At 41.4% G+C, this 17,949-nt stretch overlaps 2 protein-coding genes across 8 annotated transcripts in view; one reads left to right on the top strand and one right to left on the bottom strand.

Moving 5' to 3' along the window:
- LOC111269392 (Excitatory amino acid transporter 1) overlaps positions 1-17,949 on the bottom strand; it is a 123,822-nt gene that overhangs the window by 68,597 nt on the left and 37,276 nt on the right. For all 7 annotated transcript variants that reach the window (XM_022848939.2, XM_022848941.2, XM_022848940.2 and 4 more), the window contains one exon: positions 14,326-14,559. In XM_022848939.2, the coding sequence (XP_022704674.1) occupies positions 14,326-14,559 (234 nt within the window). The remainder of the gene's footprint in view (positions 1-14,325; positions 14,560-17,949) is intronic.
- On the top strand, positions 9,971-12,878 carry LOC111269391 (uncharacterized). Its single transcript, XM_086972086.1, has 2 exons — positions 9,971-10,160; positions 10,363-12,878. Exon 2 carries the CDS (start codon positions 10,385-10,387, stop codon positions 12,134-12,136), a length of 1,752 nt encoding a protein of 583 aa, XP_086828212.1. The 5' UTR covers positions 9,971-10,160; positions 10,363-10,384; the 3' UTR covers positions 12,137-12,878.

The raw sequence follows: 17,949 nt of genomic DNA, 5'->3' as shown, positions 1-17,949 counted from the left end.
GGTCTAATGATATGATTTATCTCTCTGGGCGAAATAATGACAGTGGCAATCACATGATGAATCAGGCCAATGGGGACGACTGTCAGATGGTATGCCTGAATGACCTTAGATGATTCGGCATGTTTTCCGTTCTCCGTTGGATTCTTCTACGAGGATATATATATATATATATATATATATATATATATATATATATACCTACTTTTTAATTTTGTCACGATAGCGGTGTACTACTGTTAGTATTACTATACGATTCAAAGTTGGGTAAACAAGCGCTGGAATTTTGTTGCCTCGTCTTAGCCTAGAAGTGAACCGTTATGTAACGACGCTTCTATATTTCTATTCTGTTTTGCTATCGAGGCACCCCAGGAACTTCACGTGGTTTGTGGATATGGTCTTAGGACCTCAATAAGTACTCATCTATTTTCTGGTTGATTGGGGTTCTTTAGATATCTTGTATACGTATACAGTAATAATTAATAAATCAGTGTTGCACGTCGATCGGCAACGACCTAAAAAAGGCTCTCATCTTAACTTATATGTTATATGTAACCACGTATGACATGGAGATCTCGTAGGTCCTGGAAGATCAAATATGAGATGGGATGAAGTTAAATGTGAGTACGCTGCATCGGCTGGTCAACGATAGCCATTGAACACCCTGCCGCTTTGACGCTGTTGCCAGTTGGTTATTTACCTTCAATTTAACCTACAACCATTTGATTGATTATAGATTGACTTATAGATTACGACATGGCCAAGGTAATTCGAGAGAAATATGGGTGCGCTCCTGTAATACGTAGAACTTTTTTCATCCAGAGGCCACGTTCTTCAAAGGTTGACTTTATGCCCGAATTAGCTTTGACACCATATATATATGTTAGTTTCTATATGTCCATCTATATGTTTATTAGTTGATGAGTATTTCGTTACCCATCCATAACTATACCGAGATCTATAACGACCTGTGGGCAACCTCTTAAAACCAAGAATCACTCTGCCTCGGGTTAATAGCGTTATCTAATGAATATGAGACATACAGTCCAAACGTATTTTTACAATAGTTTCATGTTTAAATAATTATACATTGAACTGAAAATGTTAAGCGAGTTAGAGCAGTGCAATCATTCAGCATTAGATAGGCTGGTTTAAAGAAAAAAAGAAAAAAAAGAAAAGGCATACTTCTTATCTGTTTCGACCCAGTATGGCAACAGCGAGTCTTACAGCGTAGATAACACATACGGATTACCAAACAGGTTTGCCTAAAAAGGAATGTTGAGATAATTTCTCCTTGTTAACTACATGTGGAAAATAACAGACAAGGGGCATTATGATGACATGCTTATTTTTAACAGAATTCGCAGACAAAGAAAATTTCGTAAGAAACGTTTGCTAAACATTTACTGGGACGAGTCTTTCTTTCGAAAGATGCAATTGAAGGAACGAGCACAAATAGTGACTGGCTTAACTAATTTGTAATCAGCTTTTCAGTGCTTAGAAGACATACTTTTCATTCGCTGCGTTCTAAATGCAGGAGTTGGTGAGATTGGTTGAGCTATGGCTGATTCAAGAAAGTCTACATTCGTTGGGGATTCTCAAGATGCAGTTAGTACAACGCTAAATCATTTCTAACAAACAGTATGTTTTGTCTGCTCCTGTCCCATTTTGGACAACTTTCGTCGGAGGGATTCCGTTTCTGAGGTTTACTTTGACCTGAACATCAAGTAAATCGTAAACGTCAACTCTAGTGGAAGTGCAATACTTCGTCCCCTGCACCGAAAATAGCTGGCTACTCTCGTATAGATTTTCTGAAGTATATAAGACGGCCTCTATCAGGCGTCGCCGTCTGACCATCGTAGCGTAATTCATTTTATCTCAGAACGGTTATTAAATTGCAATTTCTCCAAATTTATTCCCAGTTTCTAGGTATAGAGAAAACTACATTGGTTACGATACGTACTTACGCCAATCGGAATATGAGGATCACTTTTGCAGATAGATCCCCGCTGCTTAATGTTAATTCACATACGTGCTAGCCGTACATTTTTAATGAGCGTGATATTAGCGGATCCATGAACATTTGGCAATATATCGAATTCGTTACTGAACTCGTGCAGCGTTTCGAGTTTTACGTTTGGCGTTCCATCGAACGGCTGGCTGGCTGGCTGTCTTCCAGCACAAAACGGGCCGTCGACTTCGGACTAAGGCCACGTCGTGTTCCTAGGATTAGTACGCAAATACGTTATCCGATAAGCTATCACAGGGACACGACGTTACAATTGGCATTATATTGTCGGGTAGATTTAAATGGCTGTATAGTTGAGAATATATGACAGTCGCAAATGTTTTTTTGTAATAAATTAAGTTAATGCAAAAATTATAATAATTTAACGCGAAGTCCAAAGCTGTACAAATCATCTACATTATAAATCGTACAGACAAGATGCTACCGCGATTTGATAAACTCTTACATGTCTGTCTTTATTTTGAGGTAAGGCAACTCAGACTCTGACAGATACGTCATTTTGTTCGCAATTTGCAATCTTAGTTTTCACCTGGAAGAACTTCTATCGAATAATAGATGAATTTTATTAAAACAATTGATCGAAATTTTCCGTTACAAATACGTTTTTTTCTACACTTCTCGTAGAGGGTCTGTGGGATATTTCAAGAGGGGGAAAGCGCGTACTATTTTCTGTACTGAATTACAACAGTAGCGCGAACGGCAAATTCTTTCCACATCGTCTATAAACAAATACGGTAATACCGTCACGAACTGCATAAACCCCAACCAATCAACCGAGCCGGCGGGACATGTGTATATATGAAACTTGCACAACCGTCGGTTTTCTTCGAATTTTCCTTTTTTTTTTGTGTTTATCTCCTGGTGCTACAGCAATGCCGATGAATAATTTCTAACGATACCGTTTACATATATTAGAAAAAAGTTCGTCAGCCAGGCCGGGACTGTTAAGGCTTCCAAATGTGGCAGCGGCTCCAGGATTGCTAATGCTGCTATTATTTGTATTTACAAAAAGTACGCCGGGCTGCCGTTGTTACCCTGGATCACGCTCGGAAATGATCGAGTCTACCCCTTATTTCTTGTCTATCGCTTCGGCGAGTCGTCGTGTGACTTTAATAGTTCTATTGCCGCTGTTAGTGGACAGTCATACTTGTAGACGAGATGAAAGTTGGCCTTGGCAAATATACTGTTCTTTGATAACTACCGCCCTATTATAATAAACTCTTTAGTGATTATAGGACAGTAAAGGTCAGCACGTATTTTATGAAGATACTATATGCCTATGCTCTCTACAACTCAGCAGTAAATTAATCAGCCGCGAACTAATGAATCTGAAAATAAGGTGGTAGATCTTTGTCAGTGTCAGATAGTACGGAAACATTATCCAATACGTCTCGGTAAGTACTACGCGACTGATTCGAACCCGGTCGATGCATGACTTCCGCATCGGTTCTCTATGTCATCAAGCAATAGAAAAATTTGTTGTCTTACCGTTGTACACAATGCTGGGAAGTTGTAGTTAACTAGCTTCAGTTGTAGCCATATTGCTTCCGAGGTTTTTAGCAAATCACGAACAGAAAAAGCTTAGGTTGCCCATAGCTTTTTGTTTTACAGAGATAGCATTCACAGGTATTAGCGTGGGTCAATAAAGTGCTTCATCGATTATCTATGAGGAGTTTTTTATAGTTGATCATTTTTGCTTCACCCTTTTTTGTGCTTTGCACCATTGCTTGAGTTGGGCCCCTTCGACGTTCGCCTCGATTGGCGGAACTTGATCAGCTTGTCTTTTCCGGCTGATATTATACATTATAAATAAATCAACCCTATATTCTGATGTACCTCGAAGTTTCATGCGGGGCTATTGCAGCTTTTTGCAGCCTTATTTTCACGTAACTTTTTAAGGTTTAAAGGTAACTGGCAAAATTGAAGAAAACCGAAAATTCCAGTAAACCGCCTCAGAAGTTTTCGATAATTGATTTTCGGTTTTTTCTATGACAGTTTTCGGTGCCGCTACACACTATTTCACAAAAGAGCCACTATATCGAACTGAGAAGAACGAACAAGAGAAAACATTGCTGGAATAAGCCACTTTTTTATTGCACGAATCATATTGAAGGATCGAAGTGTGCTTGTGTTGGGGCTCGAACACAGACCACACGGCAATCTTCTCCGCTTAAAAGGTATACCACTGCCCAATTGCGTCTATATCATGTAAAACTGCACCGGATCTATTACGGCGTCCTTAGCTAAGACATGTAAAGGATTTTATTTGTAACAGCAAATATATCAATAGCAAACCTTCAGAGCTTGACTACTATAGAATAACCCCCTGCACAGTGTAGCGACCTGTTTTATGTGTTTTGTCGTACTCGTTTGGAGAGACGCGAGGCATTTGCAGACGACAAACAGATGCATCGCTTCGAATATGTTGGTCTTTTTTTACCTTGAGCTACTCATAATATGGCGTGCCTTTACTGTTGTTGTTATTGTTACCGCCACCGCTGCTGCCGCCGCCTCCGCCGCCAAGATCGAACACTAATATCTGTCGTGCATCTGTGGCGATTCTGTTCGTATTCTATATTTGGCTGCCTTCTGCGGCAATGATATAATATTCCACGATGCGTGCGTTAATGATATCTTCTTTTTCCTTTTCGAATTTGGCGCCGATATTTTTGTCGCGTTCGTATTGTTGAGGTACGTTGGCCTCCCCCCATTTGTGTGGCGCAGACTGTCCACTTGCGTCTGACGCTATCTGAACAAGAAATTTGTTGGGAAGAGCTGCAGCAGGAGATGCTTTTTTAGGTCCACCAGTCGTAGGTGCATTCCCGTCGGTCATCCACAGTGACCCCTTGGCCCCTGAACACACTGGCCAATGCTGATTGCATCGGCAGTCGAACGTAGCACCATCATATATTAGTATCGCTATTATTGCTTACTTTCGTTGCATGCTGCAATATTTAGACCATCTGAGCGAACGACGATATCGGGTTGAATGCGACCAATGCACAGCGCGAGACCAGACGTAAAGATACGATAGTAAAGCACAAAGCAAGTAAAACTACCGTCGACCTTCCCCCATACCGCCATATTATCCGGCGCTCATACGTAATACCTCATACAGACAGATCGCTAGCGCTCGGCGTATGTAGCTGCTGCAGTGCGCTGATATTCTTTCTGCTATTGTTCTGCTCCTCCGTCCGGCGAAAACACTGGAGATATAGGACGGACCTACTGGAAACTGTTTAAAACAAGGGACGCTAACGAATAGAATGCACGACACGTTCCAACTTTGCTCGATCTGAATGAAGCTGCCGAACGATGAACGTGTTATACAACAGCCCGCGGTATTATCGTTTGCCGTAACGAAACATGGAAAACCATGTTGATCGACCCTCATAAGCTTATTCTTTCTAGTGGCGTTGCCTGTGCGTACTGTATTATATATTCAACTATCGATCCCGTCATGGAAATAGCGATCCGGAACTCCAAAAACAAAAAAGTCCTCATTCTTTAATACGTTAATTTTTTCTCCCAATGAAACCACTTAGCTATATTCTATAGACGCATGCAACTGCTCGTGTGACTGTGACGGTTTTGATCCACATCTACTATGATAGTAGGTATTTTGTTTAGGTTGAAGATTAGTTTTTTTTTTTTTAAAGACATCAGCTTGTTAATGTTGGCCAATGATTCCCTAGGGCGCAACCATCAAGTCCTCTAAAACGTAACCGTTACAATTTATACCCATATCGTAACAGCGTCATTATAGCCGCGTTATGGTGATAAATGTCGTAGTGATGATGGTCGTCGTAGTAATAATTTCGAATAGTCCATTACCAAGTGGTTATTTGCTTTACATACATTAAGGTTTACAGGTAATGTTATAACAAAGGCCTTTGTTATACTGATTGCTCAAAGAAATAAAAAACTTGTTTGTATAATAGCAACGCCTATAATCAAATCTATTTGGCATAGCGTCAAAATACCCATAGAAATATTATAATGTAACGCCGTGCGGTCGATATTGTGTTGACGATTGTGTCGTCTGTCTGGTCTTTCCTATAGCTACTAGTAGTAGGAGTAGTAGTGGAAACCAATGCTAACTCACCCCAAAAAGGAGAGATGCCGACGAGCAAGCAACTCCTTGTACATGGCTAGCTCCCTTTTGCTTTTTGAATCTTTTTTTCATACATATATATATAACAAACAGTCTTGGTTTTGTAAGAACCATTGACCCTCGTTAGGGGCTATGTTGCGTCTTTTTTGGCAGCATGGTTACTATATTAATCGCTACTACTAATGTACTATATTATTTGATTTAGTTAAACCCACTGATGATCTGTTGATAGTTTGTTGCATCTTATTGTACTGCTGGTTTTCAGCCACAGGTAGGACTTGAAACGGAAGATTTCTTTCTTCGTAAAACCCCATTAATCCTCTCCTGCCGATAGTATCAGGAACCGTTCGAGAAGAAAAGCACACTTCTTCATTCAGCTTTTTTTAGATCACGTTCCTTTTATTGGCCCTGCTTTGTCGATGTGACGAAGCACGCTCTTAATTCTATAGGCCTTCGTCTTCATCGAGAATCAACGTTTCAGTCATATAACTGCAATGGTATCACAAGTAGCACGCTTAATCGCAGCAGTTGGATGCCGTATTCGATTTTGGGTGACACCATTGCTAAACGTTCACCGAACCCTGCTTTGAAGCCGCCGTCTGCTCTGAAGCCGCCGCTAGCGATTCAACTCGTGTCTCTAAGATTAAAAAAAAATTTACTTAATTATTATCTACTTGCTCCACGATTACGTACTTTTAGTAAACAGCTTATTAACTAAGTATAACTAAAGCAATCCAGATAAAGGGCTTTTTTGCTTGGGTTAGAACATCCCTTGGATCGGAATGCTTAGTAAACAGTTTTTAAAAAGCATTTTTAAAAACTTTTTGAGGCTACCGAGGTGCAGAGTGTCTTGAAATATTCAATAACAAACTAACTTAATTGCTTTGGCTTTCGTGAGTTTTTTGTAGGCCATATCTTGTATTGTGTGTCCGCGTATCCGTTGTCCGTATCAATGGATCACCTGTTCTTCGGCCTTTTGTTTACCTTTGTTGTCCTTACACCTATTTCACATAAACCAAAATCTTATGTTTACTTTCAAGCGAACTATTCTATAGTATGCCAAACAAGATGGCTTTTCGCAGGCTCAAATGGATACGCATGCATATGGTACGATAGAAAGCGTCAGTTAATTACGACAAGCCCCGTTAGAGTGTATATCATTCACAAGTCATGGGACAGACGCATCTACTCGAAAAATATTGGCTTGTCGAAACTATATTGCTCGATCTTCTAACTAGATAACTTTCAAGTCACCTATCCCAGGTTATATGGATCGGCGTTGGTCTCATTTGAAAGCTGAAATTTGGCAGTACTAAATGTCATAATTTGTTGAAATGTTTTTACTTGAAGTTAAAATAGAGCACCTTTCAAGTTATGCGATGTTTATTTTTTACAAAAAATTCCTATATTGCACATGTTTGTTACGGTAAAAGCACAAACGCTGCCCAGATACATAGACAAAATGTTTGCTGTTTATGGTCAAGGTGCGCTATCGGAAGAAACGATTCAAAAATGATGTGTCGCTTTCGTTCTGGAAACTTCCATATGAAAGATGCTCCTCGTAGTAGGAATTACGGGAAACATTGATGAAACCATTGCGAAAGCTAAGCAAGATCAACACGTGAACTACTACCAATATAGGATCAAACAGTTTTAAGACTATCTGAGAAAAACCCCATAAAAGCTTGACGTTCCAGTGCCACACGAATGGACGCGTAATGATTTGCTCGGTTGTATTCTTATCTGGCAAACCCTACAGAAACGCAACTATTCTCAAATCGGTTGATCGGGGCTGATGAAAAATCGATTACATAGGAAAATCAAAAATTGTGCTGTATAATTTATGGCAAAGCCTAGATTGACGTCAAAAAAGATGGCGCTATGTGTTTGCGGAAACTAAGAAAGAATCGAGTTACTGCCACCTCGCGAAACAACTGATTCACACCTCTACTATCAACAACATTAGAACGAGCCATCGAAAAGAACTGACCGGAACTTGTGAACCTCTCACCATCACAATTATTAAAAAAATATTTTGCCCGATGACCAAATGTCATCGGCCATGAAATGGTGCACAACTTAAGGATAAATCAGCAACGGTTATAACTCTTCGACAATCCAATACTGAATCAAACTTAATAAAAATGTTCAAAGGATATACGGGACAAATAGACGTCACGACCTCTGGTGCCATCTCAAGGGAACTTGGCAAGTTTGTCGAACTAGTTATATATACATATATATATATATATATATATATTCAAGGAGCCCATATGATGCAAACTGTTTGCAATATATTGCGCTGTTCACTTGTGAAATTTTACACGAAGCCTTCAATTATTACAAAATCTGATTTGACAATTAAAAAAACAATTCACTGTGACACTTCGTTCCTTCACTGTTTGGAGCCATATTGAATCGTTATTAGCGGTCATGGTTGGAAACAATGCAATCGCATGTATGCTATCGTAATACTCTGTTGCTTCTTTAAAGAGTCACACATGTCTATGTCATTGCGCTACGAAGTGGAAGAGAAGCTGCGGTAAAAAAAAACAGGTAACACAGCTGTGTTATAGGGGACGGTAACAAAGTGGGTTATTCTCCGTGAGAAAGAGGTGGGCTTGAGTGGTTGGGTTTGGAAGTAGGAAGCCCGTCACAGGGCGATTGTGATGCCAAAGGCTTAAGTAGTACACGAGACAATACGTTGCGTATCTTCTTTCACTTATAAACATTGTGCTATGTACTACTGTTTGTTATTAAAGTAATTATTTCTACCGTACATTTATGTTATGGGTGGAAATGGGTCTGTGCGTTATTCTAAACTTCGTGTGAATGTCACACACTCCACAAATGGACTCCCCTCATCACCCGATGGTATTTCAAGGACGGAGGGTTAAGATGAAAGGATAGGAATCATGAGGGGTAACTGAAGCATCCAACCTTATTCGGGTAGTGATCTCATTAGTATGCGTGTAAGCCGTATAATTATTTGAATTGAGCGAACCTAATAGGTGACATCTTTGCTAATGACAGTGATATCGCCGGCCAGACGGGGGCAACAGCAAAGCAAACTAGCGGCGTCAGCCGTTATAAGGCATCGACGTTAATCATAGCATTTAATAGAACTGCAAATGGTATAGCCGAAAATTGTCCTGTTTTATTAGGCTCACCTGAAGACTAACAATCCCATAGAGCCAATGTCAACCTCTCAGTGGACTGACTCGTTCTGACTACAAATATCTTGAGTTTTCCACATAGCAATACGAAGGTGTACCTTACGATGCTACTTGTAGCTTAACTAGCTGTAAAATAATTTGTTTACATGTAATCCTGCTGGCACCATACCAAAGTAGAAATAAATGCGATTTTTACTAACTCCTGACAAAATTTCTGGTAGTATAATGACATGTGCACTTACTTGTAGAGTTAAATGCCAGTCGCATACCGCTGCTACATGCGTGACGAAGCGTAGTTGCTTAACGTCAAATCAGTATCCGCTTTTCTTTGGTTTACTATCATCGATATCATAACCATCGTGTTGCCTAAGCGTCTTTTCCGTCCAGCAGGTTCCATCCCCTACTTGTGTTTGTTTGCATAGCTATAATATGCACATGATGCGTGTATCAGAACACATATCTAGTCACAGATAGTTTTGCTAACACTAGCCTAAACGTAATGGTCAGTCGTTGAGTTGCCTACCCAACGTATTTGTATAGTATAGGGCAGGTTCTGTTTATCTCTGCTCCTGATGATGCTGTTGCAGTCGTCGTTGTCGGTGCGGCTTGCTTGAGTATCTGTCTAATAGTCTGCCTGTGGCCATGTCTGTCAAAGCAGCGAACCCCTTGCCCCTGGTCGCTGCTCCTACTGGGCCCCCGGCACCCACTCGCTCGCGGGCGCCGCCGGCGAGCTGCTAGCGAGGCACCGGCTGGCGGCCGCTGCTTTTGGCTATAAGGGTCGATGGCGCGTCATCCCCGAGGAGAACGTCGTCCGATCGTCCCACTGTCGAGTGGCATCGTTTTCGTATGTCTCAGTTGTTCCTTTTGTCTTAGTCTTTACGTGGTTGTTCCTGTTGTCGTTACTACAGTACGCTAGTTGTGCAAATCATATGTTTTTACCTTACTGTTATTCCTTCGCTTTTCATCACGCATCTAGTGTGCCTTTCTAGTATTTTTCGTGTTTGTGGCCCTTTGTAAGTAGTTGTCTTGTGTTCGTGCAATTATAGAATTGTCGTCGTTGTTGCTAAGATGAAGTCGTATTCATCGGTGTTATTGCATTTAGTACTGATGGTGTGTTCGATATGGTATCTGCCCTCTGAAGCGTACGAGTACAACATTCAAATTACGCATGGCCCGCCGGCCCCAAACGGCGACAGCCCGTACGATACGCAAGCAAGGAGCAGTGTGCACGTGCGCGGACCTCAGTCGCAGACGTCGGCGACCGCTTCAGTTGCAACTTCGGAGGCTACTGCTCCAGAATTCAAAGATGAGCAGGCCTATGCCTCCGAAGGATACCATGGATACAGTACAACAGACAAGAATAGCGCACCACAGTACGCTGTTTCCCAGCCTGATAGCAAATACAGATACACTGTCGAGGGACAAAATGAGGAACCTCAAACAGAGATCCGCTATGTAAACCAGGAGGAAGCCGCAAAGTACCATGGGTACCAGTCAGGTCCCGAACAGGAACAGAGCATCAAATATGTACCTACCGAGGAGGCTCACAAATACCAACAACCAACGCCAGCAGCATACCAACATGTTGCGCCTCAAAGGAAATATCAGGGATACCGTCAAGAATTTGAAGCACAAAAGTATCAGACATATCAACCTGTCCCCCAAGCGGAAAAATACCAGTCATATCCGCCTTCGTCAGTTACTGAAAAATACCAAACGTATGAGGCGCCTCAATCCAACAAATATCAGACATACCAAACTGCTCCCCAGGCATATCAGGCTGTCCAGGCTCAGCCAGAAAAATATCAGTCCTACGAAACACAGCCAAATGCCGAAAAATACAGAGGCTACCCGCAGAGCGCCATTCAAAAGTACCCGACTAGTGCGGATGCCGAGCAGAAAATTCAGTATGTCACCCCTGACCAGCAAACGCAGTACGCACCTGCCCAACAGGAAGAGCAACAAGTTCAGTACGTGCCCCAATTCGAGACGCAGACAGGACACAGCCAGGCCGGTCCTGCTGCTCCAGCTAAGCATCGGTATGGTCAAGCCGGTGCTTATGAAAAGCAGAGCACGGGCTACGCGCAGCCTGGCGCCTACCATTATGCAGCACCCGAAGCGAAATACCAGACGGCTGCTGGTGCTGCTGCTAAGTTTGATTATCCCGCATCTGCAAACGTGCAGTACGTAACCCAGCCACAATACGCGAAAGCACCTGCCCATGTCGCTGAGAAATATACGAGTTCGCCCTATACAGTTCCCGGTCAAAAGGTGAAGTTCGAATTTTCTGCTGCAACCAGTTACGTGCAGAATGGGGAGTATTTGAAGTCTCCCAAGGCTCATGGCGTAGCTCAATCAGCCAGCGTGACCCAGCCGGTGGCTCACAAATACGTTCCTTCGGCTCATCCTGACCTCGCCCAGGTGGCTGCCCATGGTGCGTCGGCGTACGGACACGCTTATGCTGGAAACGCAGCTCCTGGGTTTGCCTCCGAGGGTTACCCTCACCCAGACTATGCCCATCCGGCACCCGCGCCTGCAGGACAAGCGGCCGTGCACGCGGTCTACGCTGAGCCTCAGGTTCACGCGGTCCCCTCCACAGCACTACAAGCATACCACGTTCCTCACCCAGCAGGCCCTCACGTAACAGCCCAAGCTGCGCCTGTGCACAAAACCACCTCCCAGCATTCGTTCCCTGAGCATCTTGCCCGTGGTATCGCTCGAAACAGCCCCTCGCTGGCCGCGCATGACCACAAGGTGTACAACTTCTATGATGAAAAGAAGTCTGCCGCAAAGAAGTCGTCGAAGAAGAAGTCTAGCTAAATTATTTGTATTCTCAATTTGTCTCCGTAAATGCCTAAACACGTAGAGCTGTATACTAGTAGTTGAAATAAAAACAGCGGTAATGCTTCATCGTGTTAAAACCACATTGTCCTCAGCGGAAGCATAAGTAAAACAGCCAATCATGTCGAAACAATATCATATAGACCTGAACGAGCGGCACTTAACACATACTCCGCTCGGCATTGCCAACACGTCAAATGTTTGCCCTCCTCATCACGCCAGCAAAGTGATTTCGGCAATGAGTAGACTCAAGTGGAAGTAATTATTATGATATTTAAACAGTCCTGTCTCCTGTTCGTTGATGTAGAGGTGGCTGTAGCAAACGAGACAGTCTCGATTCAGGCGGCAAATAATTAGAAGCCGTTTGAAACCCAGAAAAATTACGAGTCTACGAAGGTTGAACGGCTATCATCAAAAAGCGCTATTCGTTGTCATCGGCCAATTCGTTGATGCTATCGCTGTTAATTTCCTATGCCGTTGCAAAAATTTTTGATTATTTTTTTCGCTACAGTATATCCCTAATAATGTTATGTTATATAATGTTTTCGATGATATGTATGTATATATTAATATGTCTAATGTTTGCCAAAGTTCCTCAGGGAGGCCGTACAGATATTGTTGACTAGATTGTCCCGTTATAATTATCTGTGATCGCATTTCACTTCAGACTTTCACAGTCGTCACCACGTATAGCAAAAATAAAATGCATGAGAATAGCAGATCGTCTTCTATGTAGTCATTTCAGGGGAAAGAAGGGAACGAACCCCCCCAACAAATTCGACGTAATGTAAATATGATGTAGCGGTTTACTATATTCGGTGTACGCCGTTGCTCGCGCACATGGCTCCGCAATATAATTATTTTCGCTGTAATAGTTCGACAATAATAATACCGTGTGTCGATGGCCAGTTTTCTACTAACCCAGAATGCGAGTTTTAGCGAAGGAAGCTTAAAGCCGGCTCTCTCGATGTCCCTGGGCTATGGGTTTAAGTCAGCAGCCTTCGGCATTCAAAGGGCAAAGGGAATGCCCTATCTAGCGTTATCTATCTGTTTATATCATAGGTTTGTACATTTTTTCTATAATGACTTGGTGCTGATTGAGATAGGAATAAATGACGACGCTGATAGAAGTCGTTTGTAAGGTGAAAAACTCCCTTTTTTGAGAAATTTAAAAGTAACTCAGCTTTCAAGTTACAGGGGATCGTATTTGTGCGTTCTTAAAAGCGATCCACAGTTACCGCTCTACTAGTAACTTACACAGCTTCTTTTAAGATACAATTAATCAACAACGAAATTGGTAGTATTACAAGTACAAACGCATCACCTATTGAATAGTGGTTACCGCACTGTTAGTTTTATCAGACTAGCACTATTTAAAGGCTAATACTGTGACGACGTCAACCGTAAAATGGCGTCGTGTTTGGAAGGAATCCCACACAAGCACCGTTGATCCGTATCGATAAATCCACAGAGAAACTGTCATCCATTGCTTAGAGTGCAATAAACAGCCTCACATCAAGCGACGAACCGAGAAAAGATGTTGAATGTGAATCGCTGGGTAAAAACATTGCTACAATGTAATGGTAAAAAAATATTAGATACCATAGGGCAAGCTATAAATTCGAAAAGCCGTTGTGACATCCCTCTTAAATCCGAAGTCTGAGAAGAACAATATCTGGTAATGCTTGACGCTTGTCATCGTATAATGAATTCATATGATGTTTTCTAATGACGGAACAGAAGAGAACGACTGCGAATTTACAAAAAAAAAAACCGTTTATTACAACAAAGTAAAATATTACAGGAAGTCATTTCAGTAAACAATGGTTAGCGAGATCCATAGAACTGATAGACGGAATGGTATACAAAACATGTACTACGGTTAAGCGTCTTTGCTCAAACGGATATACTCTATCAGGAAAAAAATATCCAACTTTGTTTAGTACGTTTGATATGATAGCCAAGGATATTGCATCATCTATCTAGCGGAGGCTGAACTTAAGTGTTCTTCATTCAATTATATAATAGTAAATGTAATAGTCTAACTCACAGTCAGTTTGTAGCGCCTAGCTACATAGCGATGACCACTGTTATATAGCGCTATGTTTCAGCAAAATTAACTCGTTGTTTGTCCTGAAAAAGACCGAATAGGAATGAATACAACTAACCTGGAGGCCGTTCCAAAGGCTGTGGTGATCGCTTGTAGCATATCGAGCAGGAACGTAAACGGCTCTTGTCGCATGATGAGCATGTAGATTGCGGGTAGGACAATGAATCCATGTAATAGAAGGCCGAGTATTACGGTTAGTGTGTACATACCGACTTGTCCGGCGACAATGGAGAAGTCTTTCATCTCGATTACCTTAGACATCACCAAGAACATGACACCAACAGGTGACAACCTGCGAACGGTATTCACAGGAGCAGAATTTCATTGAACGAACCTATAGAAAATTTTCTAGTTAAATGAAAAAAGTGTATACCTAATTTTAATGTGTGATTCATTGACGTACTAGAGTTAATGGACCTATTTACGCTAGCTGCTTTATTTACTACAATCGCATTTGCGATCTATAGAGTATTAGAGCTTTGTAGCTCTGGAGAGACCTAAACGTTTAAAATGAACCTCGTAAGTGAGCCGTGACTCGAACAGGGCAGAGCTCGTTCAATCACAGTGTGCATCAAACCGATTTCAATATCTATGCGTCTCAGTATGGCTAATTGTGTGGCCCCCGCTGTTGCGCTATAACGACGCCTCTTAGTGATTTTATGTTACGGAAAGTGGCAGGGGTCAGTTACCCCAGTAAAAAAATCTAAATGAAAATGTAAATACATAAATTGGCTGACGTGACACTGCCCAAAAAATGTCCCCTGCTTTAGCTAAAAAATTTCTAGGACACGAACACAGAATTCGGTTGTTATCAGCTATACGTAAATTACATAGGATAATGTTTCAGGCCCTGCGTAAAGTTCAACGAATGTTTATTGGATATTCTACTAATTACACACAGCCCTTGCTTGATGACCACAGTGGGTCAGCTGGCCCACATAATAACAAAGTGGGCCGATGCTACAGTGCGCCTTTCCCTTCGTGTATGCACCCTTTACTGAGACAGCTTCCTACTGACAGATGCACATGGAGATGTTTTTGTATATGCTTAGTTATTTAATTAATTAACGTCGTTGTAGCTGGTGTTACTAAATTGGAGCATTGTTCAATGTTAGCTAATTTTTTTCGACCGTATGGTTGCACATTGTATGTAGACAAGATGTTTGATACCCACATTTTGATCATTTTTTTGTTTAAGTATTTCTCGTTAGATAAGCTAATGCCTGCATCTGTGTATTGCCTCTATGAACAGAAATCATCCCGCGGCTTGTTTTCAGTTAGCAGAAACGAAAAAAAGCACACCACCTCGTTAAGTTTAGGCTACGATAGAAAACCTCTCGTCGACAAGCACGGAGCATATATAAGTAATTTAATTATCTAGGTGTGAGCAATCCACCCCTATAGATGGTCGGCGTTTGCAACACGTGTTTTTGAGCCCGGTCCGCCTGAATACTAGATGACCAACTCACCATCGTTGTCAAGGCAACTTTAAATTTCAACATTTTGCTTTTCTTTCTGTTTACTATTTTAGCTTCGGTTATCTATTTGATCTTATCTTCAATGTAGAAAGTTAATATGCATATTTTGCGTATTGGCTAACCAGAGAAGAGATCATTGTCCATGTCATCCTGGAATCCTGCTCTATACACAACGTGCACACAGATACGTTCACGCGTAAGTCATGCAACGCAATTTCGGTATTTAAGGCTTGGACATAAATCCGTATTATGTGAGTTTCCGTGCTGTCGTATCGTAATACAGAACTCGCGCTGGCAAGCTTCTTATGAAATAGCGTTCTTTTTGAGCAGGCCACTCGCTATAAATATTCGGGCTCATATGGATAGCTCTCCCCGGTAAAATAATAATTTTATCGACTTTGGTTAGTTCAGGTTGCTGTGGTAATTTTTCGGATTTCGACATATGATGGCATTATAGTAACTTTTTTAGTAGAAGAAAAATATACGCCCGATCCAGCTGATGTGCTTACGTGGTTGTCTATTTGGAATAACTTCTTCACAACACCCATCACGAAGTCGTCTGTAAACGTCTAATTTTTTTCGTCGTTATCAAGCGTGAAAATCGAGAGCTGATGGAAAAAGCCACATATTTTAAAAAATGGTATTGCCTTGTGTGATGAGGTTGACTAAATGCCTCATTTTAGCTAATTGCTGATGATCAGCCTTCATCTGTATGTAGTAGTTCAGCGTTACATATTGTACAAAATAGCGTTTCTAACTAATAGCAGCCGCAGTAGTAACACACATGAATCTGTGTATTTACGCCACATGTGATAAAGCATGTCCTTATGGTCTACTATTTTAAAAGCAAAGCCAACACATCGAGGCAGAAAATAGATGTGTAACCTCTCAGTCCCTGATCTATCGAGAGATCAGAATACAGATGGAAAACTTGCACATTAAACTAATACCTTTGTCTTTTTTTTCTTTTATCTCTCCTGCGCCACTCGTCTCGTACCTCGTTCATACCTGATCGACTTCACATCTGTCCGCAGTTTATGTCTCCCACATCATGAATACCGGCAGCTGAGATTTATGTGCTTTTTAACGTCGAACCATTAAATTCAGCTTATTGACTCGGATGTATCGAGAAAAATAAGCCTAGCTGATTTAAACGAGATACCCTTGACGTTTGTTACTCATAACTGGAAACCGGCGGTGACGGAGTCATCTGGTGAAATCCGAATAGATATAGTCTAAGACTCATGACAAATAACTTTATATCATTTTGAAAAGAAAAGCTTTATATGCTCGATGTCCGATTGGCCGTTCTGTAGGATATTCTTCAGTCAATTTCTGTCAGTGTTCATTTGTACCAAGTTCAATTATCTTACGAACCTTTCCCTGGGTTTTAAAATGAGTATTCCCTGTACCTGATAGTCGATAGATATGTCCCAGCACATGAACGTACATACAAAGCAGATTGCTTAAAACAGTTTAGGCCAGAAAAAGACCTTTCGAATAGCTGTTTATGAAGTACCAGAAACGTACGATCTACCTGCTGTACCAGAGGCGAAACGGAAAATTTAGAGTAATACGCGTACCTAGTTTCTACTAGGGAAAACATAATAGGTGATGCGAGATCAGGCCATATAGTCTATAATTCCTAAGGATAAATATACCAATACGATGCCAGTAGTAAAGAGTAGTTCTATTTCCTAGCTTTTTTTTTTAATGAAGGATCGCAGTGAATATGAAACATATCGATCGATGTATTATCGAATTCTACAGATGGTGTGATTGTTTAGTTCCTATAAACTGTCAGTGTATGTAAATAACTTAAAAATGTAACATATGACTGCTTTGGCAGTGAATCTATCATGAATCATATTAGATATCTCCGAATAGCACCCTGATACGCTGTCCAATATGACAACTCATCATTGAATTCATGGAACGTGTTTTTATGAGATCTAGTACATAAATAAACAGCACTGCCAATCGTTCAGAATTCACATCTTCACGTTATTTGTTCCCTATTTAAACTAAAGGATAAAGCATAATGCGTATTGCAGTGAAACAAGCGTGTACCCTGACAATTAATGAGGTAATTGCGCCCCGTCGTTTCTGACGCACGCCTACAATTTGCGGAGGCGTCCGTGTGATGTCAAAAATGGAAGTTACTTAGGGCCTCTGCCCCCCCCCCCCCCTCGTATTTCGCCGCA

Source organism: Varroa jacobsoni, unplaced genomic scaffold, assembly GCF_002532875.2.
Source record: "Varroa jacobsoni isolate VJ856 unplaced genomic scaffold, vjacob_1.0 scaffold_1383, whole genome shotgun sequence".
Lineage (NCBI taxonomy): Eukaryota > Metazoa > Arthropoda > Arachnida > Mesostigmata > Varroidae > Varroa > Varroa jacobsoni.
This window is presented reverse-complemented; position numbering and strand designations above follow the sequence as displayed.

Bases quoted from the DNA above. Each gene is read 5' to 3' on its own strand.
- LOC111269391 (XM_086972086.1), top strand. From the start codon at position 10,385: ATGAAGTCGTATTCATCGGTGTTATTGCATTTAGTACTGATGGTGTGT.